The sequence below is a fragment of the Atractosteus spatula genome, chromosome 9 (genome assembly GCF_055471065.1).
Source record: "Atractosteus spatula isolate fAtrSpa1 chromosome 9, fAtrSpa1.hap1, whole genome shotgun sequence".
Taxonomy (NCBI): domain Eukaryota; kingdom Metazoa; phylum Chordata; class Actinopteri; order Semionotiformes; family Lepisosteidae; genus Atractosteus; species Atractosteus spatula.
In genome coordinates, this window is record NC_142714.1 from 12,591,840 (window position 1) to 12,616,216 (window position 24,377).

The following is a 24,377-nucleotide window of genomic DNA, read 5'->3' on the forward strand; positions in this document are numbered from 1 at the left end:
AACCTAATAACCTAGGAAAGAGGATGGTGGTGACAACACAATCCTGAAGATCAAGAGGTTAATGCTGAGAAGCACTGTAACCTTTTCTACACTAAAGATTATCCAGGCTTCTTAAGGGCTTAGGTGCAGAGGCAGCTGTAATTGACAGTGGTGTGGAGCGGTGGTTAGGGGTCTGCACCTGTAACTGTAAGGTTGTGGGTTCAAACCTCAGGTGGGATAATGTTATTGTAACCTAGAGCAGGACATGTCACTAGAATCGTTCCTGTGAAATACCCATCTGTATAAATTGGGTGCAAATCTGCCAAATACATTAGTAAGAACTAAGCTGTTCAAGTTCTTGTGTGTCTTTCAGCCAATTTAAAAGAAAAGATGTTCAGCATTAATTCAAATTAGGAAAAAGATTAAATGTCATCACTACTACTATGCTGCCAAGTCCCTGTTAATTAACTTTATCAAGTACCACTCCCTAATTTGATAGTCGTGTTTAAACCACACTGGACGTGGCAGCTATGCATCAGTATTCCTGGACAACCCTGGGAATTCCAAGGAGCAGCTACAGGAAGTTGCAAATTTAGAAAAAGTCTGATTACTTTGAGGAATTTCACAGAATAACCCATGAAGCCTTACAGCTGCTGTGCTGGAACATCACTCAGCCTTATACCTTGAGAGTGTTCGAAGTTCACAGGTGTTCCTCTGGCAGTGTGTGAGCCATTCGATTCTCTGGCTGATGGCTGGTGGTGTGAACAGAGATGCCTGCTCACCCTCCCATTGTTCAGAGCTGCGGCTGGCTGCCTTCCAGCACAGCACTAGACAAACATAGCTCAGCACACAGGAGAAAAAAACACTGAACTATTTTGACTTTTGAATTTGCCAAGCAGAGCAGCATATGCCACAGTACATATCCTAATACTAATACTATAGGCTACCTGTCCCTATAGAAATATATATACACACTATATATTGCTATAGTAATCCATGAATGGACATAAAGCCATCATTTTTCAGAAAACTAATTGGAAAAGGGATGATTAATTTCACAATTCCTCTGCTATTAAATCCTGTTAAGAACAGCACTTCAAAGGAGTAACTGAAAGTGGTACAACTAGTAAAGGCCTTGTCCAGGTGAGCTCTATGATATCCAAGCATTATGGGATTGAACCTCAGTCATGCCACTAGCCAGTGACTGGGATTCCCAAAGTGACAGTGTGCAACTGGCTGAAGGCCACTAAGGGAAGGGAGGGAGAGTGATCAGCTGGCCAGGGCACTCTAGGCTCTCAGGAACACAGTGACCACCGTGGCCTCGTCATTAAGGAGAGCACCTTTCCCCCAGTCAGCACAGGGCCTGGTGCACAGGGCCAAGTTCCCAACGCCTTGATTAATAGATGAGTGGCTTGAAAGCGAGCACTTCAGAAAAGTCTGCCAACACAGAGAAGGTTATTTTACTTTATGAACAGTCATGGGGATCACAGTCGCAAGACAAGACAAGAAAAACCACACAGGTGGGTATAGAAGAACATAACTGGATATTCTACATTATAAAAAAAAATAGATTTAGTTATTTTAGCTAGTCAGTGTAGGACTTTCTATTAAGTACAAGAATATATGTTTGCTCTTTTCAGGACTGCTTCCAGAGCAGATATACCTTTAGTGGAACCTGGAACCACACCTGCACACAATATTACAAAAAAGATCTTACTAGTGTTTCAGACATTTTAACCCAGCATTTTTTGCTTTTTTTATTTCTTTACCACACAGCATTTAAAAAAAGTAAATAATGAAACATAAAACACCTGTCTGTTTCATAAATAGCTTGCTCAGCTTTTTTCATTTTAGACCTACATTTATGTTTTTACTACCCGCATGAAATATTCTCTACATGTCTACATTAAATGTCATATGCCAGATGCTTGCCCAGTCTTCAAGGTTGGCTAAATCTTTTGAATTTTCTCTACATCTTCTACAGTGCTTAATAACCCTATTTTACCATCAACAGCAAATGTGACTCATTTACTAACTTTATCAGAATCTAGACCATTACTATAAATTAGAAAGATGTGTTCCTTATACCTTCCAGTGGTACCCCACCAGTTACATCACTCCATTTTATGCAATCACCCGTTATCTGTACACTGTTTTCTATCCAAGTCTTAGTTCAAGTCCATATATAACCTTGAATGCCTACTGCCTACAAACAAAGAATACATCCTTTATAGTGTATAACCAGAAAATCCATAAATCCAGAAACAAATTATGCTTGTAACTAGATTTGCTTTTATCTTCTTTTGTTCTAAATGTATGATTTAGCTTACAACATGTTTTTAATCCTGTGATTATGTTTCAAAGGTTTTGCTTCTTATTAGTATTTGAGAAAAGCACCATCCTATATTGACCCATTAAAGCACTAGCAGGTAAAGAACTCCTGCTAAGAAAGTCTAAGAAAAAAGGGTTCAAAAAGAAGGCAGCCCAGCCCCTCGCTGTTTTTCGGTGTTTCATACAGCAACGTTTCTGGATAATCTATTTTTGTCTCATCTCAGCTTCAGTAATAGGATTGTGAAAGCAATAATGTTGTTGACAGTAGGTCATCACCCTCCTGCTTGATAGTAATCAGATCTAAAGAAGAAGAAAAAAGGAAATCAGCAGCCATAAGAGACAGCATCTTACCTGACGTCATAGCATGATCTTTGACTTTATTGAATAAGTTGCAGCTCTAGAATGATCAGCATCATGAAGATCTAAACAATATCATCTCTAACATGATGTGTGCACCATAACAGCAAGTAATATCCAACCAGTTGCTGGGGCCACTGCTTTTTTGGACGAGGGGTTGGGAGGGAAAGGAGCACTCCCTGTTTTAACTCACTTTTACTCTCAAAACAGCTGAGTCATGGAGATTTAGTACCCAATCCAGAGCACTTTCTTTTTCAGCGCTAAGTGAAAACTAACACAAAACCAAAGTGCAATGCTACTCTATTTGGAAACAATGTTGACATAACCTTTTCACCCGTCAACAGTTCTTTTGCAACCCCTAGTCAATCCAGGGAAGAATATTTTTGGAATTAACAGCTGCCACAATGTGATCCAATTCGCTTCACAATGGCTCAAGATTTGGAATGGCCTCCAGATGAAACAGGACCAGAAAACCAAGAATATCTGCAGGAATTTCATAGTATAGAATTCAGTATAACTACATATCATTGACTTAGATTGATCTTGGCAATGAGGAACACTTGAGAATCCTTTTTGAAGGGAAGAGATGAGAATGAGACTTTGCAATGACAAGCCCAATTATCACCATTTTAAATCACCTATTGCAACACCACGGACTTTTACTCTTGCATTATTTATTTTTTTATCTCAAAGCTATGCTATCTATTGCCTTACCCAGTCCTTGGTACATTCCAAGACCTTTCATAATTAAATCTCAAGACACCATTTTTTGTCCATAGAAAGGAATGCATTTGCAAATTGAACAAGGGCTTGAAAAAGTTATGAAAAACGCGCTGCATTTTTAGCACGAAACATTCATTCCCTATATTTAGAATTTGCAAATGAAATCCTGAGCAGTGTTCTCTGGCTCTGCAACATGGTTCATCTTGCTTGCAGCAAATGATATTTGTTGTGTGTGTAACATAGCAACCAGCATCATCCATAAAAACTCAGAGCCCATAGAATATTTATCACTATGGATTTTAGAAGGCAAAAATAACACAACCAAAAATAAAATTAAGGGCAACAGTGTTTGGCACAACAAGCACAACATCAGCAAATTGATCTTTTAAATGTTTGTTTTTCTGTGTTTCTTACTCATCTTACATTTCTGTTATATCCAGGTGTCAGACAAATATTTTCATAAACCTAAATATTTGTTTTCAGACCCACAGTAAATTTTACAAGAGCAGAAAGATATCAAAATTTGCTGTTCTCAATCCTTAAATGTATTGAATTTTCTGTTTCTAATGAATTAAGCTGTATTGAACAGCTTAATTTCAAAGATTATTTTCTAAAATACAGAGCAAGGAGGCATGAGAACTTTAGTGTAGAGAACTTGGGGTTGTCAGCCACAGTTCTTATGCCAAAATGCAATGATATACCATCGATGAGGACTAGCCATGCCCTCTCCAGGTCTTGAAGGTTTTACAGGTTAATTCACCCATTTCTAAATGCCTGGAACAAATTCATTTTAACCACTTAAGCAGCTAATTTTGTTCAATTAGGCAGTTTAGAGATCATTTGAAATGAAAATACCAATGTAGCCGTAGCTCCCAGGGACCACAAATGGTCATTCCTGAATTGTTTAAGAACCAAATATTTCACTAGATTGATCAAAATTAATGTGTTTCAACTCATAAATTGATGATTTAAGGGTGACCTGTTAACCCTACGGCACTGTCTCTGTCTGTTGTGGGGTATGATAGTTTAGCCATTTTAAATCCCTGTACTTCCTGCAAAATAAAATACCTGATGTTAACCAACACTGTATAAGCTATTTTGCAGGGAAAGTGTGAATTTCACCTGTAAGTCTAAAGGCAGCCAATGGGTTCCCCTTGAGCTTGTTGTTCTCTCTAGCTTAGAGTGGATCCTTCAACAGCATTCACCCACACCTCTGTGATGTGCCACCTATAAAGTGTTATCTGTCCTTGGAATTAAAATAGCACTTAATCCTCTGGCTACAGAAGGGTATTAACAAGTATATATCCAGTATTAACCAGGATATGTTCAGCCATTACATCACCACAAAGGCAGACGTATGTAAAACTGTCCTTCGACCTAAACTCTATAAGTTCATTCTTATTTTTCACATCTCACAGGATTCCTTAGTTCTTTTTCTGCAGACAGAATACTATGTCAATATTAAAAAGGCAAAACAGTCACAAGAGCATATTATTCTCGGGATATAATGTAGCCCTTACTAAGAAACTACGGTTATATTTTTCTAATTCTATTTACTGTTTTGGTGGGATCATGCTGTACTTGTTTAAAATAGATACCACTTCTGGTCTTCCAAAGATGTTTTTCCTGGAACTATTATATTTAAGCCAAAGGAAAAACTGTTTGGTAAACAGTGGACAATGAAAGCTTGTGTGTGTGTTTTCATCATCATTCTCCTGAAGACAGAGTGAAGGGACCATGTGTTGTGCAGCCAGGGGTTCTTTGCACAAAGGCAGGGACAGCTCTACAGTAACCTAGGAAAGACACCTACCGTTTCTCTGCAAATCCACCCTAACATTAAGTGTACACAGGCATCAAAGGGTCAAATGTCCATAGCGCAGAAGGCCAGGTTGTGTACAGAAAAAAGAACAGAACGAGGTGGTCTTATATTAGACCCTCTCCTCCAGAAATCTCTGCAGGATATTCCCAAGAATGCAAGTTCAACAAGGTCAAAGAGGACATAAATTGAATACAAAAAAGAACATGTTCTTCTTACACACAGGAACAGACTACATATATACTCCTAGCCCTATTTAACACATTTATTTTTAAAAAATTACTAGATTTCCCTAAATTATTATAATATAGATCTAAAAAAACAATGCCATGCAACAGTTCCTTTCTGCCATTTCAGAATCAGTGCTCGTATGAACCATAGAAACAGGTGCGGCAGGTCTGCAGTAGTGCCTTATGAAGAAGGCAAGAGTCAAATGACATGGAGAGAAACTAGAAGGATGACATAGGCACCCCATATTTTAAAGAGCTACATACTGTATACTACACAAATAGTACAGTAATGTAAAACATAGCAATTACAAATCTCTCTTTCATTACTTAAAAGTAGACTTTCAAACTTCTTCATTTCAAAGCAGTAGCCCCCCCCCAAAAACCTACATACTAGAAAGGCTCTGATAACATGACAGTGTAATACAAGTTTTAAATTTTTGCTAATAACTACCCTTAGCTGGCATTCCAAGATTAAGTAGCTTAATGCATTACTTAAAGTGTTAAAGTGCTTTAGTGTGTAAGAAAGCATCCACTAAGCATCCTTGCTGTGATATTGGCTTTCTTACTTCAGGGTAGATCAGGTGAGGAATGTGCTTGCCTTTAACTGCAGACTAAAACACCTTGTAACCTTCATCAGTCAGTTTAGCCACTTACAACAGTCCATGTGAGAACAAGGTGCCACAGTACTGTCTAAGTTTATATTATTAATCTGGTTCACTGCTGAATGCTATGCCCTGCAAACAGTTCTCTGAGTAAAAAAGGTCTTTCATATCTCAGAACAGTTTGAACATAATATCAAACAGATTGAACCATCTATTACATTGGGCAATTCAATACACCAGTAACCGTTCATGCAATTTAGTTGACTGCTTATGTGGCATTCTTTTGGGGTTGTAAACAATTAGAAATAACTTGTCACATAAGAAAGGGAGCCTTAGAAGAATTTATATTAAGCATTACAACATACTCACAACAGCACATCACAGAATAGCACAACGTGAGAAGAATGTCAGTGCACAAACATTCCCCTCTCAGGCCACGCACCCGCTAGCTGATAAAGAACATCACATCTTGTCTGCAAAAGCCATCAGTCATACCCCTCTCCTCTGCAGCAGGCCGGAGAGACGTGCCTTGGGGTTATGCATGAGCAACACTGACCAACAATGGAGAAGGCCTCAGGGTAGGCCAGGTGATCGCAGGGAACAGCCTCCTCAGGAATGGGCTTCATGGTCATCCCAAGGGGGCTGGCTGATGTGGCTGCCACACCATTCTCCACAGCTACGGAGGTCTGCATGAGTGCTCTAAGCCCTTCGGTCCCTCCTCAAGATGAAAGTGTTGCACACAGCTAGCGGCCAGCAGATGAACGCTCCTACTCTAATACCCTCCTACTCCCAAGCACACAATCTGGATGATGTCATTAAGAACAAGATTAGGGACCGTAAGCCATCTGAAGCTTTGATTAGGCAGTCAGTTTCAAATTTGATGAAACAGTTTTTTTTTTAACCTTACGGCCTCATAGTGTAAAAGCATCCTACTTTAACAGCCTATGAGATTACCGACAAAAACTTATATTGAGATGGCATTATGTAAAAGTGGCTTGCACATGCGTAGAGGCATAGCCTTGTGAAGTATTACACTCAGTTAAACATTCAGCTGGCATTTGTGTAAGAATCCCCTTTTGAGCTGTTAGTTTTATTGCAGGTTTAATTTTATATAGATCATATAGAACATGGAACATTTAGCAAGATAAGTAGTGTAACCTTCACTACATGATCATGCAACATGAAGATCATGTAGTGAAGGTTACACTACTTATGTTGTTAAACACAGCAATTCCAAGTGTATGATATATTTAGAGATCATCTATTTTGCTGTGCCCATACAAAAACAAATTATGGATGTGAAGCAATAAAGACATATTTACAACGAAAAAGAGGGACTGACGCGATACCCAGAAGTAACCTGCACAATGAAAACCTTAATGAAATCGGCTAATAAGATAGAAAATTATCTCTTGAGAATATTACTTTATTTAGGCAAATACAGCAGGGAATGGACATACCATTATCAATAATATGATATTAGTGTTTAATAAGACTTAACTAGATTAAGCTACTTGAGAAGAATTTCAACACAGACCGTTCTAGGGTGTAACGCCAATATACTTTACTAATGCAGTTCTTTGCTGGTGAGAGTCCGTGAATGCTCTCTTTCACAAATCCAAGAGGTACCTAGCTCAGCAGTGCAAGTCTATGTACTAGAACCACTTGTCACACGTGTGCTAGAGTTGCTCACCCAGCTTCCAGAAGCATATTGAATTGCTCTTTCAAATCCCAGGAAGACTTAAGACTCCCGACAAATTAAAATATCTAAATAGTCCACTATTCACAAACTCTCATATTCTGAATTTACTGCATCATTTTTACATCATGGAAAACAAAGAGCTGAGTGTTCATTTTTTTATAAATCCAACAACATACTTGCACCTATCTTAACACTGCACACTTTTTTATGACACCTCACAGCAAACCTGGAAGAGAGTCTTTCTGTAGGAAAAAGTAACTGCTTTCTGCCATGCTTCACAGTGCAGGTGTCTGTCAATCAGACTTAATCACATTCCACAGCTCAGACAGCAAGTCCTGAGAATAGAGATCTTACCACATTAACCAAAGTCTGTGTTTTAGCCCCCTGCTGTACAAATGTACAACTGGACATTTTTCTAAATTCTCATTACTGTGCTTGAACAGGCGAAAATGTCCACCATTATGTTCCTTATTTTATCAAAGATCAAAGGCTTTTGAGTTATTGATGATTGTTTGATGTAATTTTAATGTATGACTAATTAAGCCCCTCAAAAAGCTTGACCGTGGCATATTTGCTGTATACAACCCTAGTCTCTTAAAAGGCTCCTATGATGTTCTGTTTTGTACATTAGTCTTTCTAGGGAGAGCATCTGTGTTTCGCTTTTGAAATGACAGGCATCTGCTTACATTTATTGCATAAAGCTTCTAAAATTGTCTTCCACAATCAAAAGGTTAGGAAAATAATGGACCCATATTAATTTTTTTGGAATCCTGACAAGAGGTACTGTATTTCACATTACATTGGTAGCTGTATAGGAGCCATATAATACAACTCTGTGCTCCCTATAGTATTGGTGAACATTCAACACTAATTGCAGATGCTGTGGGAGAGGGAGGACAGTGTTAAAGTTTCGGTACTTACAACTACATAGACATTTCCAGCAAGATCTAATTTCAAATATAATTCAATTGAAGCTCAATTATCACTACAGGTCTAAACTGAAGAGTGCTTACTCTTCTCATTAGTACTAGTCTATTATAACGTTATTACTTTAAAAATGCAGGACACTTATACATTTCCTTCTAATTGTACATGTTTTTCATTCAGTAATTCTGGGTTCAGAAAAATCACAGAATTAGGTTTCTGTTCAAGTGATGACTGTGACTAGATTAGTGTAAAGACATTTAAACTCAAATGTGATGCCAAAAGGAAAATATTACTCAAGAGCAATAAAGTTAATTAAGTTTAGAGTCTGAAAGCAAAGCGTGATTTATACTCCACAGTTTGAACACAGACTGCTTAAAATACACTTGCACACTTACAAGGTACAAGTAATTCACCACCAATCTTATTAAAGCTTTAACGAGTGCAGCTGGTGTTTTTTTTTTTACAATCTCCCTTTAGGAACACAGAATCAAAATGGCAGCATTACATTTACTTAACAGATGGCCAGTGAAAAAACAATAATAATAAAATACTAGGAATAATAAAAGTAAGGTTAGGAACATCACAGGCAAATACTGTATATAAGAGTGTTCTGCCTCTAATTTAATGTAAAACCTGATGATGAGACAGGATTCTTGACAATACTGTACTTCTTATAACGTTTTTTGTAAAGTGCTGTGAATGTCACATGAACAAATGTCAAAAGTGTCTGCAATTCCTGGAATAATCACAACACCTCACAACCCACAGACACAGACTCATATATACAACTCACATGTTCACATTCACACAGTGCATGTACACATGCACATACCAGTCTGGCTGACAAACTGCTTGGAGAAACAGAACCTTATGACTGGATAGTGATCGTTCCAAACTATAGGAGTCTCAGTGTCTGTGCACCCAGAGAGAGAGATCAGGTTTCCGCTAGAACTGCAATATTTATCCTCCTTTTTTCCAACAGTATGTTTAGCCATTTCACTAACACAATAAAGCACTTGATGAGGTCCACCCGGGCTTGTAGAAATGAACTGCACTAAACACTATCTCTATCCCAAATGTGTATATTCAATGGAGCAATCAAACACAGCAACATACAGCGGGCCAATTTACACATTTACACATGTATGGTAGAGTGTGTTCAATACTAGCTGTTTGAAATTACACCACAAGCCTTGCTTCCAACCAACCAAGCTACGGTTGGCCAGTTTCTGAGAGAGGTTTCATCCCCTAATGAATTCAGCACTGAACCCAAGACCATCTCCACGGAGAAGAAAAGATTATGCATTTCTCTGGACCACAACCTCCAGTAGTATACATAAGCTTCTGCCAGAGTGAGATAAAGAGCTTTCATCATTGCACTTCACATCATGAGGATAGATAGAAGTACATATGTCAGAAGGCAAAACACAAATGTGGAATGATTACCATATGGGATAAGTAATCAACTACCCCCGTCAAATTCAGAAGTAAATAAGAGTGCTCTTTATTGTGGATGTGGAGTTGTCATTTTTCATCAATGGAACAATTTATCTCCATTAGGAGGAGTGGCACCCACAGGGTCTATGCCTCCGTACACAGCAGCTCACTTAAAAATCTGTGTGCACAGCGTGCCATGGCATTTTGTAATGCCCAATTACCCAAACTCTGGGTGATCCTTCTATTGCTGGGACATCAGACATTCATGGAAGACATTCTGCATTGCCAATTGTGATTCTAAATTCTGAATCGGAGAAGGAGCATAGACAGAAGTAATGGGTCCTCCCCTTAGTTAACAGTTTTGACTACATAGCGTCGTGCTTGTTAGCAAATGGGAGAAAGCCTAGACTTAATCCTATAAACTGTCTAATCACAAGGGAAGGGTAAGCCACCCACCTCACCATTCTTTCTCACTGGAAGAGCAAAGGTTATGCCTCCGCTCTGAGACAGCGTGATTGAGACTGAACGTCTCACTCAACATCTTACCCCACTAAAGGGCACCAAAATTTGTAAAATGTCGTTGGAAATGGTCTATGTCAAGGACTGAAATTTTAAGATCCCTTTACTATTAAATAGTAAGTCTAGAGTTTTTGGTCTTAAAGGTAAATGTTACTGTTCAAATACTACACATATAAGGTATAAAGTCATCAAATCGCTTTGTCTCATCCATGATTCTTCATAACCTTTTCTTTCTTTAATTAGAAATACTGCACAAGCTGACCCAGCTGCCCAGGACTCGGCTGCATGACTAGCAATTGATTTAGAAAATTACAAGTTTACTTCCTAAAATTAATGTAAAAATCTTCTATTGGTTGGCATCCATTATGCTAAGGAGAACAATATATTTCAGACGATGACACCTTATAAAACCAGAACAATAAAACTGATATACAACTTATCTTACGTTGAATATCGTTTTGAAAGTGCAACATCCATCATGGAGTGTGTATAGACAAAGTCTGTTAACGAAATGAAGCAGAGAAAGCATTGCTGCACAAAGGTCCGGTGATTGTGAAAATTGTATTAGAGATTCATGTATTTTTTTTAACATGACACACCTATTCACAGCTAAACATTAAATAATTTTGTACTTCAGGAAAAACAGCATCAGCCTTGTAGAAAATTAATTTCGATCTTGCCATTTTACCTTTGGCTTTTCTTTATTAAATAATATATACTGTAGCTGCCAGATATTGATCGGAATGAATAAAATACTGCAGCTCTTTTCTGACCCTTGGAATGTACTTGATCAGGTGCAAGAAGGCCAGCACAGAGCCCTCTTACACAGTAGCGTAAGATGTTGAAATGTGAATTCCATTTTTTTATTAATAAAATGTATCTAAAAGTGTGATTGTTTTAATGGGAGGGGGGCAAGGGCACACTTAAAACTTCCTGAGGCCCAGAGCTATTACAAAAACAAAAGCAACACACTCCTTGGGCTACAGAACCACAGGACTGTTCAAACATGCTAGAGTGATCACCAACAAAAACTCAGTTTAACAGTTTTAGCGGAGATTTCAGGTAGTAGGGATAGCTTTTAAAAGTCTTCGACACTCTAACATTAAAAAAATGGAACATTAAAACATTAAAACTTTGCCATATGTCTTCAATCAAAAGTGTCAAGGATCAGGCTATAGGAAGCAAAGGACACAGCCTGCACAATGACAATGCTCTGAGATAAGGCAGAATCGCTCCAGTGCACCCAAGTAATAAGCAGTGCCTGGTGAAACACTAGCAAGAGGCTAAACATTCGCTTGCTTAGTTCTGTTTGAGTGCATCATGCGAAAGAGTCAAGAGTATGTCCGTGTGGTATCGTAATTAACCCACAATGCAGTGATGCGTGTTGCATCTTAATAGGGGTCTTAAAGGGTTTTAATAAGAGATACAGTAGAAACAGCAGACATTTCCTTTTATAGTTACCCTAATGTATCACTCTAACACTGGGCATCAGAGTTTCCACATACCTAGAGAATGCAGTTAACAGGGAATATTGTCCTGAAGGAAACACTTTAGCAGAATGAATACGAAGTCCTGAGAAGAATGCAGACATGGAGACCCCTCCTCTGTTAATGAGCGTAGTATATTCCACAAAAATGGCCATTAGTAACACACCATGCCCTGTTCCTTATTCTACAACTCACAATTACACACACTTTCATTGCTTAAAGTTTATTTTGCCAAAAAGACAAATTCAATAAGATAAATTCCTGGTAACTTTTCTCATGACTGTGCTTTATGTGCACTATATCGTGTAATTCCCATGATTCATTGTAATGACACTGAGATATTAACACACAAAATCTGATGATCTATAAACAAAGTTCATGCGTAAGGACCTCGATTATTGAAACGTGTTCTCGAAACTGACCAAAATACTGCTGTTGGGCTGGATCTGGGCTCTGATTTTTTTGTATATTGCTTCAAATGTTTTGTTTTACATTAATTTTAGTTAGCTGATAAAAAAAGCAAAAAAGAGATATCCTATATGGTGAGCAAATAACTAAACGACAGCAATCAACAATCAGTAGTCCCGTAGTGTTAAGAAAAATTGCACTAAAATACAGAGAGCTACCCTGACACCTAGTGGATTTAAAAAGCTATCATTATTTTCTGGATAACCACTTAATTTTAAAAGCAAAAGTAGGATTTGTTTTTACATAAAGGACACTTGTACTCATAAATATAACAAACAAAATTAAATAAATAAATAACAAAAACTTATAAATATAACACCATAAATGGGCCATTCTACTCTATCTCCACCAGAAAAGGGTTTTTTGTTTCCAATCATATTTTATTACTGGGGCTCTTATGCATTAACTATTTGGAAATCTGGAATATTTAAATTTCTGCTATTCCCGTCAGCTATCATAGCCAAGCACAAACTTAGTGATAAACTATTTAGTATTTATGATGCAATCATGGCGACTGAACTATCTCAAATCAGGCATAAAAGGCCATAAAAATAAATTGGATTTGCACATGAGTGCTTCCAAATTTCTTGCTTCTTCAAATGATAAGCAATTGAGAGAAGAATGCAAATTTGCTGAAGGTAATGTCATAGTGCCCCCTGAAGAGAGGGGGCAGACATTTCACTGTATTATATCTATCAACAAATAATTTGAAAACGAAGATTGGAAAATGGGACAGAAAGAAAAGGCTGCTGCAGTGGGAAATGTAGAATAATCTCATACAGTATATAATATTTAGAAACCAGTACTAAATCCTATGTATAACCCATTCCTTTTTTCCATGCGTAGTCAACATCAACCAAAGATATACCGGCTAAATGCTGATGAGATCTATATGAATCAAGAACATAATGGCGTCCACAAATTTTGCATTTCTGGTAACCTCATATTTTATCAAAATTAGCCCAATTCACAGTCTTATCAACATCTGGTCCCAATGTGCACAACATGTATACAAGTGATCTTTGAAGTCTCCTTTAAGGCCTAAATTGATTTAAAATCATAAATAATTTCAAAAATTGTTTACGACTGTAGGGATCTTGAACCCAAAAGATCTTCAGGACCCCTGACCCAAGGGTTTTTAAAACAATCCCAACATTTCAGACCCAGGTGCCCTTCAGATTAAAGGATTAAACAGAAGCCAAGGTAAAACGTTTCATTTAGCCCTCATCTGGCAACCTGCCAAGGTGCACTGGGGCCCCTGATATTTTTTTCCCTCAAAAGTGCTATTCATTGTGAGTCAGTCGAGTTACTTAAACATGATTGTAGTGGTTAGGCTGAGCCGATGTTTTATTTGTCTGGTCAGAGGACATTTTTCACTTTGGAGTAACATTTGCCAGACCACATCTGTGAAAGATAAATTTAAAAAATGAGCATTAATGGAATAAATAGAAAATTCTGTTTTGTCTATATTTACATATGCAAAGAAAGCAGAAGTGAGCCCCTGTTGCAACAATATATAACAATTGTTCAATATATTAAAAAAATTGCAGATCTTTTAAAAACGTTTAATGACATGATATAAATAAATCACTGATACTTTCATGGATATTGAAGTAGGACACATCCAAGGAAAGTTATGGAGAATACTAACAATGACATATTTAGTAGAGGCTTATGAATCTATAAGTATGTGCTGTGAGCAATATAAAAATTGCTCTTGCTCTGCACTTTGAAAAGCCTAAGGTACTGTAAAACTGCAAGACTAATGAAGCCCTGTACATATCAGGGCTGCATTTTTAAATCATTAAAGAAAGGGATACTATTTCAATCTAAAGATACTGGAATGGCTTTTATTTCAAGGTACATGCAGTCCCTGACTCCCTTGAGAAAACAAATGAAGCGAAAGTGCCCTGGTAGATAACCATTAGAAGCCTTCATATTGGAATAGAGCTCATTGATTCTAAGAAGGTTTCTATCCATTCATTTTCTAGCTACTTTAGCCAATTCAGGGTCATGGGGCAGCTGAAGCCTATCCTGGGCAAGCAAAGGGCGCAAGGCAGGAGAGATCCTGGACACACACACACACACACACACACACACACACACACACACACACACACACACACACAGGTCTGGAATTGAGTCCAGGGCCCCAGCGCTGCAAGAGAGCACGGCTCACCTATGTGCCACCGGGCTGCCCCAACAGGAGTCCCGTTCAAATTAAAATGAAAAGTTGGATTCAAACTATGTACTTGAAATATAAGGCCAAGTCTAAGCACATAGCATATCTTTTATCTGCTTGAGCTCTGTAATACATGAAACTCCATATGTGTGTGAGCACATCTTGAGAACAAGACACAAAATCTGCCACATGCTTTCTGTGCTCTTGCATGTCTCAGTGGTATCTTAACTTTGACAAGTATGACACCAATCAGGAAGTTTTTAAAGTTGTGAAAAGCACCCCTTTCCTTTACATGGATTATGCAAGTATCATTTGTTCAGTGTGGTCATTCAAATCTCAATAAAAATAGAACTGCTGTTAAACAAACAGCACAGTAAACTGAGGATTCAATATTATTTAATTTTCTCCATTCTATAATCAAAAATATTTTTGAAAAGAATAAGAAAATTCTTACATATGTGAAACTAAAAACTACTCTGGATCAACGACCTTCCATAAAAATAACTACTGATGCTGCACCTCGGTAACATTTAGAGAAAACAGCAGCCATGTAGCTATTGGAATCACTGAAGTACAGCTTGTGCATGCGGACAGTCTCAAAGAAGGGCAATGGAATGGGAAACAGACTATATGCACTAATAATTCATTTTGGGACAACAAATGTTAGCAGTAAATCAAACAGCGTGGAGACTGAAAACCCTCTCCATTGCACAAGCACCTCCCCTGAGGCTCTTTAAGTTTTTTTTTCCTGGCATCAGCAGCACCACTGAAAAACAGCGCCCTCTGTGGGTTGAGAAGAAGCGCCTTCCCCCGGACATTGCCAACCCTGCGCCGCTGGAAGGATGGGCCAATGATGTACTACTGCCATACGCTGCGAAAGATTAAATGATTCATAAAGCCGTGCAGTTGGACGTAGACAGGGGTCTTAGAGAAACATGATCTGTTCTTGCTTCTGTTGGGCCTGCTCCCAGTTTAATTGCCGAGAGCCCAGAGTTATGAATGACACTCAAGGTTACTTGATCAGTTCAATTCCAGGAAATAATTTTTATTTTTACACAGCCAATTCTGATGTGGTACGATGGTATCAAAGTAAGGCATATTTTTTAAAAAGTGAAATATAATACAGTTTTATTACGGTATATGAAGGCAGGCTGCTTCTTCTGAGCTGCTTGTAAGTGAGCCCAGGCAGGGCTAGTTGGTTTCAGATTGTTTTTACAGCTTTTATGGAACTGCAGGATTTTAAACATTTTAAATTGCTTGCAGATTGATGAAGAGTGACAATAAACCATTTCCTGGTATACCTGAATGTACCCAATCACTACAGCAACAGAATGAAGCTCAGCCAAGCCTGAGCCATGCACTCTGAAGTACACATTATACACACACACATTGGCTCCATGAACAGAAGCCAGGCATTAAACTTTAATGAGGGCTTTGTACAGAGCTGGATTTCTTATACTGACCTCCAAATTTACATTTATTGTGCACATTTTATTCTGATTCATGATTCAGAATGAGAATCTTCTGAGACAAATAGACTTAAGATCTAATCACAAACTAAACTTCCTGAAATCAAGAAGTGACATTTCCACTATAAACATTCTGCACATTTTGTCCTAAGTTATTTGACTCTTATGACCCATTTTCTTGTCTGAAAGATGCAGTTTGTTCTCTCATGTGTTTCACTGTTTATTAACAGCTTCATGTTGTAAGAAACTCCAGTGTACCAACTGCAAAGCAAACATGTGTCAATACAAAATTCTCTCTTTCCTTATAAGTGTATAAGGGCATTGATAAATTTCTTTCTTTCTTTAGTTTTGTTTATTATGACTCTGAAAGAAGATTATTAATAAAGACTGTTAATCTTTTTAATGAATAAGTAAAAAATTAATGTATATACAGTATATAATCCTGCTCATTGAAGTAAACCATGGAAAATTAGAACAAGATCATGCCAGAGTCTGCAAGATTACCAAAGCAGCTTGGACGGCATCCAAACACTACAGTAACCTCCATGTAATCAATGATGCAGGATGCTGCACTGCGTATAAACTGTGACAGATTTTCCATACTGAAAATGGACTCTGAAGGTGTGCTGAACTAAAATAAATGCAGAAAATAAAAAAGTATCCTTGAAAAATATGGTCTTTTCACACTGTAGACAAAAATACTAAATAATAGGTTGTTTTTATTGTCTTAAAATGACTTCAACTGTGCTAGTATCATTTTACTAATTGTGTCAGTGTTTGTTTCCCACATACATCTTGAAAATCATTATCTTGCACCTTACCTAGGAGTAGCATAAAAAAGTCCTTTGCTTGTCCTCAACGATATTATAAACTGCATCATAACATTTCAGCAAGTTTACTTTAACACATTTGCAGTCAGCAAAATGCCTGTGGCGAGAGCTAAGGGCGAGTACTGAGCAGAACTAAGAGTTTCCAGAGAAGCATGTCAGGCTCTGTTTACAGCAGCTCACATTATGTGGCATCATAGATGTAGAGAGAGAGAGAGAGAATATAAGCAGGCTTGCCAATGAGAGGAGGTCATTTAGACCCTCCAGCTCATTTGGCTTCCAGTAGCTAATTGATCAGAAGATCCCATCCAGCTGTTCTTGAATAAAGTGATGGAAACCCATGTTCCAGACTTTCGCAGCCTTTTACTGAAAAAAAGTCTTTCCTGTTCTCACTTTTTAAAGTAATTTCTCTTTGCTTCCACTTGTGTCCTGGTTCGAGTCCACGGTTGGTTCTGAGGATGTCCGTAGGGCTACCAAAACCCCAAGGTTAACACTGTCCATGTTTTTGAGGATTTCGAATACTTGATTGAGGTCCCCTCATAGTGTTCTCTGCTCAAGACAAAACAGATTGTATCATATCAGGGAAGAATATTCCTTTGAACCCAGGAATGTTGCTCTTTCTGAATGGGAATCATTTTTGGACTGAGGTGCCTAAGATTGAACACGATATTCTAAATTAGGTCTTACTAGGATCAGGTACAATTTTAACCTAACAGCACTGGATTTCACATCTATGCTTGTAACTAGATAGCCAAACATTCCATTTGCCTTTTTATTGCTCCCCAGCATGTTGCCTACAACATAAAATTATGTGTCGACATAAATATAAACGTTGCCCTCACGTTAACCTGAAAAAAAATGAACCAACTGGCTTGCTGAGAGGAGCAATAGGCTGGTCTTTAAAGCTGAAAGTTATTTATAGTCGATTGTGTTGTTTTCTTCACCTAGGGCCGGCACATGCTATTTAATTTCAGCACTGCTTATTAGGATCTAGGCTTCATGCAGATCTTTTCAATAGATTACTATTACATTACTGCACATTATGGCAGCATAACATGGGTTTCAAATCAATGGTTTAACAAGCTGTACGTGTCAGAATCCTAAATGTTTCTGCTTCCCTCACACAACTTTTCTACTTATATGTAAAGTTAAACTTCATGGCCTTTCCAGGGTTTACATTCTGCCACCTATTAAGAGGTTTATATTTAGTAAGTTTCAAAAACAGATCTTAAAGCTATTTCATTTCGATGACAACCCATTTGAACAGATGTAGAAGAAATGAGCTGATCTCCTTCCTTATTGACTGTTAGGATGGGTGCATATCCGGGAAAGCACAGCATACTCCAGGAGGAATAAAGACAAACACTAGGCACTCACCCATTGTCAGTCCCTCACAGTCTGACATCGTTTGGGGGGAAAAAAAAAGTTCTTCTCTGCTCGCTCCAGAAACAACGAGGACTCTCAGCCCACAAGTTCTTGTTTTTTTAAATAAAAGGGCAGAGTTTAAATTGCAAACATATGCAGCTAAACATCCAATATGCCTTAACCCACCCACAGAGTTGCAGCAGTTCCTCACTCCAGTCCACTTTTGATTATGGGATGCAAAGAATGTATTCCAACGGCACAAGGCCAAGCCTCTATTGGCGGATAAATTTGTTTGCTTCCCTCCCCTCCCCCCCCCCCCCCACTCCACTCCAGGTCACTCTCTCATCGGACTGCTGCTCCAGTAATAACGAGAGGCTTTCCTTCCTGTCACAGGCTGCCTCGCTGAAACTGATACTGCAGTACGGGCATCAGGACCCTGAGAGACACCAGAGGCGTCTCCACCTTGAAACAAAGGGCAGATGCAGCCTGGCTGCTCATAGCAGAGCATATGACACTACTGTGCTCAGCATGGACAGACCCCGTCCACACCGGTACTGCCCCTGGGGCCCTGCTGTAAGAAATCTCAGAGGGACTTAAAATCTGCTGCTTGAAATCTGATCTAATGCACAGCCCAACAAATCACATTTGTGAAGCAGCTTCTGACTTCACAGTGGAGATGTGAGCCACCATTTTAATTTTTGACTTGCAGGTATTATCCTCAAAGCAGGGGCTATAAGAATTCCAAAATTGTTTCATGTAGCTTTCACCTGATCAAAGATGCATGCTTCTGCACAGAGAACACAGGCCTTGAGATGCAGAAATGACAGAATGCATTCACACGGCACTGACAGGTGTGCTTTGAGAAGGATAAGGAGAAAAAATGTTTCACAACAATACCCTGGGAGATTTACACCAGGACTACTGGTGGTCTGCATGTTTGCAAATTTTTTGGGGGGATCTATTATCAGCCAAACCTTCTTTTCTCTTTATACTAATAAGTCTTTATGGATTACTTCAGATTCTGAACTTTGGAATTAATTTTCCTGTTGGCTTCTCTAGGTATCTAATAGTATACAACAAAACATTAATTAAGTAGGAATAGCCCATGTTATATAAAGGCAATTTGTGACCTGCCCTGGCTTCCTTTAAGTAACAGCTAGATGAGATCTTTGGTTCAAAAAGCAACTAACTGCATAGTCTCCTGCAGAACACAAAGAAACACTGCAAAAGCTCAGAGACCCATAGTCTCACCCTGCTATGTCCTACCACAAAAATATACAAAGTATAGAATGCAGAAAAAATAATTCTGGGCTTGTGGCTAAATGAGCAGTATCTCTCCTCTAAATAAAAAAAGAAAATGACCTCTCTCTTACATTCAAGTAATTAAGTAACTGTACTCTTTATAATACAGCATTAACTGAGAGAAATATTTAAAGGATAATTAAAAAATAAACAAGTCAAATAAAAATATAAAATGTGATGTCAAAATATCCCTATATGCTTCCTTGATAGACACATGGAAACATGATGCACAAATGGGTGAGTCTGTGTCATGGTGAAAGCCATAAATAGCATGATTCTCTAATTCCCTTGCTGGGAAGCTCACACAGCACAAAAATCATATTTATAGCTGCTGATGAGATGGAGCAGCCCGTATTTCCTCAGTCTTATACAAAGAATCTTCTCTTCAAGGAGGACCTCTCTTCAAGTTTTTTTTTTTTGCATCGCCTACTGTTCAGAGATTCGTAATTAGTTCACGGTTTCTTAAACAGAACATCACACTCCATGTAATCCCCTTTTCTGATTATTTTTTCTAGGTTATTTTTGTCAAACGAGCCTGTTTTGAAACACATTGCCAAAGAGCATTGTTTGATGTTTGAGCCAATATGTACACTACTCTGAACTAAACTCGTTCCAGCCCATTTCATACCACCATGTGACAGTGCTGTTTCTGCTAATTACTTTTCTTCTGAACTGAAAGTTCCTGCATATTCTCAGAGCTCCCGTCACATACAGACATTTAAGATATCCAATCTATCATGTGATAGCAACCAGGCAGCAGGTATTTAAACTTAAAGAGACTCAATTAAACTTTGTGCATGATAGCTTATGACTTCTGTTGCTTTCATACCAAATCAAGAATCCTTTATAGTAGGAAAGACAGGTCTAATGGCTTTAAACATTTTAAGCATTGACAAAGGTAGAAATTCTGTTTAACTATACAACATGCTTTGTCATGAGGATTGATGTAAACCACAGCTCTCGTTTGAATCTCTGAAATCTTTGAATCGTTTGAAACAAGTTTTACAGTCCCTGATGTTGGACTACAATATGTTATTTCGGATAAACCAATCGAAGAGCATAGTAAAAATACACTATAGAGTATATATCTTGGTTTGTGAAAACAGTTTTAATCACACGGGATTCGTTTGATGACTGTGTTCATGTAATTTAAACACGTACAGAGTGAACTTCATTAAATAATTTTAATGCAAAACTTGTCTCAAATAAACCGTCAAAATTCTCGAATGTAGACCATAAGCGTGACTTGTTTCTTGATTTTTAAATACCTTGTTGTGTTTGAACTTCGATGGCCCTCTGTTCCACATACGGCAAGCGCTAGTGACACCATACACAGCTGGAGAATCACCAGGTCAAAGAAGCACAAATCTACTTTAAAATTCCTGTGTGCGATGGCTCCCTCTGGAGTTCAAAAATGAAATATCAGTAGAAAAGTGTCTTACCTTAACTGTTGACATGAAAAAATATTCGAAACAATGTTGAATTCCCATCATTTCAATTTATATTCTAATTGGACTGTTACGCTTTTCGAAAGCATACTAAAGATAACTTGGTGAACAAAACGAAACGGCGAAAAAAACAATTTTACTAAATTTGGGGAACTTAATTATTGGTATGAAGAGAGAGCCACAAGAAAAGTTATTGCAGATCCACCGTAATTCACTCGTTAATACCGCACGGCATTATTATAGCCAAAAGGTATAGCATACATCTCAAGTCATCTCCAGGAAATCAGCGTCTCCACCGTGACTCCCGCAATTGATCCATAGTCTCCCGGAAATTGCCGTCCGCTCCCAAATTTTTCTAAAATCTGCTAAACAAGCCGCATGTCTGTACTACGGAAGTTTTTCAAAGAACGTGAGATTATTCAACTGGACTGTTGAGTTATAGTATTTACAGTGTATTGCATATATATTACAGTATCTATAGTAATCTAGAATTGTTTAATTATATAGCTGTGGTTTTATTTCAAGGGAGAATTTAGTTTAGTTTTAAATTATCTAAATTGCTTAATTAAACAAATCACCTGTTTCATTGATCATATTGAAATTGTTCAGTATCTTTCAAAAGTGGTGACTTCATGGTTACCTGCAACACCTTCTGGATTGGGGTTCTCTGTTTTAGTCTGTAACAGGATGCCACCTGACCTACACCTGTCCTCGTCCAGGAGACCCACACGTCTGCTGGTTTTTGTTCCAGCTCATGTATATAAACAAGAAACATTTAAGTATAAAGAAAGCTTGTAAATATGCCCATCGAAGAAGCTGTTAGTTCAATTAAAACTTCAATTGAGTAATTATGTTCAATTGTAATGAAAACCAGCGGGTGTGTGTTATACTGGGAAATACCAAAGCAAAATTACTCTTAAGTGAGTACCTTTATTAATTAACATGAGGATGTGTTCATGTCCTTTCATAAGAAGATAAAAGCCACAAGCAAAAGAAGACCATTTAGCCTATTTAGTTGCCAAGTGATTCAAGGCAGAGTTTTATGTTCGACAATGTGGCTGTGCAACTTTCTGATGAACAATTTTACTACTGAGCTGGAATTCCGAACTTTGACACTTGAAGAATAATCGAGGGTTTGAGATTTCCAAAGCAGGGGACTAAATGAATAAAAAGTGGCCTTTGGGAATCAGGTCACAAAATACAGTTTTGAGATTTAAAAAAATGCTGTGCTACTAATCCTGCACTACCGGGTAATGCAGAGCAAGTCTATTTTGATCCACTGAAGTTTTTACTGCTGAAAAGAGTGGTTTCTATGGTAGTCATTACTCCATTAATTTCAAATTGGGGACCAAATACTACAGTGTAATGTTTGATCTATATGAACATGCTGAATTCATACAGAAGATTAATTGTTCCCACTCTGTAAAATGTTGGCATTAAAAACAATAACTGTTCTCTTGTTTAAGAATGATGTAAATATTCAGGGTTGAAGCTGTGTTTAGTAATTGTCTAAAGAGATTTCAACATGTGGTGAACTCTACACTGGAGAAAACACTCAATAAATCATTCTGGTTATTTATTGTGTGTTCTGGGTGTTATTCTATATTCCCTGAAAGCTTACTCTGTAGTATAAACAGAATAGTTTCCCTGTCTTTATTTGACACATTTGAATTAAAATACACAAGGTTGCTAAACATTGATTTTCTAAAAACACCTCTTCATATTATATGTAGATGAATTTAAAAATATATTACGTATAACTATGTTCAAATTTGAGTACACACGTACAAATCAAGCCTTGTGCAGCCTTGATTAAACAATGCTGAGAGAAGATTATAATATTGCCTTGTTGTATGATGAATTGCTGACCTCAATCCAATATTTCAAAGTTTGGTGACTTCATTTTGTTCATATGTATAAATTAAGACGTTCTCAGGCTTTTTTGACACTGAATGCAAATGGCCTATGTGCCAGTTTGTGAATCAAAAGCAAATGCCTCTAATGATGCATAATTCATCATATTCTCTTTAGCGTTACTAACTGCTGCTGTCGAGGCCAATCTCATTAGGGGCATGGCTGGGGTCCGTTCAGTAAACATTAACTAGGAAACAGAGAGCTAAAGCTACTGTATCTGTCTGAATGTAACCTAGTCAGTCTTCATCTTAATAGCATTGCTTTGGCTCTCTTGCTGCCTGTATTTAGGAGAAAGCTGCCCTTTTAATAAATTGCTTGTTTTTTTAATGATCGAGACAAACAGCCTTGGAACTGTATTTACCTAGTTTTCTTTACTTAGTTTGAATCTTTATTACAAGTAATCAGTTCCTATATTCATGGCTGTTTAACCTCTTTAACCTTTGCAGCTCCTCACTTATGTTAGAATAATGCAAGGCTCATTGTGACAGAATGGAAATGTGTGACAGAGGTCAACGGGCCAAAGTGTAATTGTCATTAATGATGCTAAACAGCAGGGTGTTCCATTCAGAAGTTCAAAACTCCTAGCAAGGCTCACTCTGCGCTCTGCAGGGGTGTGAGAGAAGGGTGGGGAGGGGAGCCAGTGGAAGATGCTCCTCTTTCTTTCTAATGGATTCATTTCCTGCAGCTGGTTTTCCCTTGCAGCCTCACTGACAGTGCCTGACAGAAGGCATGGCAAGATCTGAGACATTAATTCGGATGTAAATTCTGCAGGACACCACAGGTTCAGGACTCAGAGTCTTTCCCAGTGAAAATCACCTACTGTCAAAAGTGCTGTTACAAAGCCTTCCCAAGATGGAATGAGTCTTAGGTGCAAGAAAGGGAACACAATCTTCTCACACTGGTTCTAGGAGAAATGTGTCAAGCCACTGTGGATTTGGGGAGACCAAGATACCCCATTGCTCTGGTCTGTACATACAGGTCAGAGGCACCTTCTGCCTCACTCTCTGACTTCAGCACGAGGTCAGGCTCAGAGTAATCCCAGGGAAGGACAGACATACAGCTGTGATTGCAAAGGGGCAAATCCCATCAAGTCACAGCATCAGGAGCACAGCATGGCTTCACATCATAAATGCATAAGAAGAAACTGTTAATTAATTCTGCTAATGTTTGTATAAGATGAATGGCCACTTCCTGAATGTCTATTGAATGGTTTATTAAGTGTGTCTGTTTTATTATTATTTATTTCACTTTATTTACTTTATTTTATGTCCTGGTATGTCCTGCATTGTTCT

General features: G+C 38.1%; 1 protein-coding gene across 4 annotated transcripts in view; it reads right to left on the reverse strand.

Annotated features, from left to right (window-relative positions):
- eml1 (EMAP like 1) overlaps positions 1 to 18,632 on the reverse strand; it is a 75,247-nt gene extending 56,615 nt beyond the window's left edge. For 3 of the 4 annotated variants that reach the window (XM_088925055.1, XM_088925053.1, XM_088925052.1), the window contains exon 1: positions 6,595 to 6,743. In XM_088925055.1, the coding sequence (XP_088781181.1) occupies positions 6,595 to 6,730 (136 nt within the window). In that variant the 5' untranslated portion in view covers positions 6,731 to 6,743. Of the gene's footprint in view, positions 1 to 6,594; positions 6,744 to 18,433 lie in introns of those variants that run through there. The other variant, XM_088925059.1, reaches the window with a different exon arrangement.
- Positions 18,633 to 24,377: the final 5,745 nt, after the last annotated feature.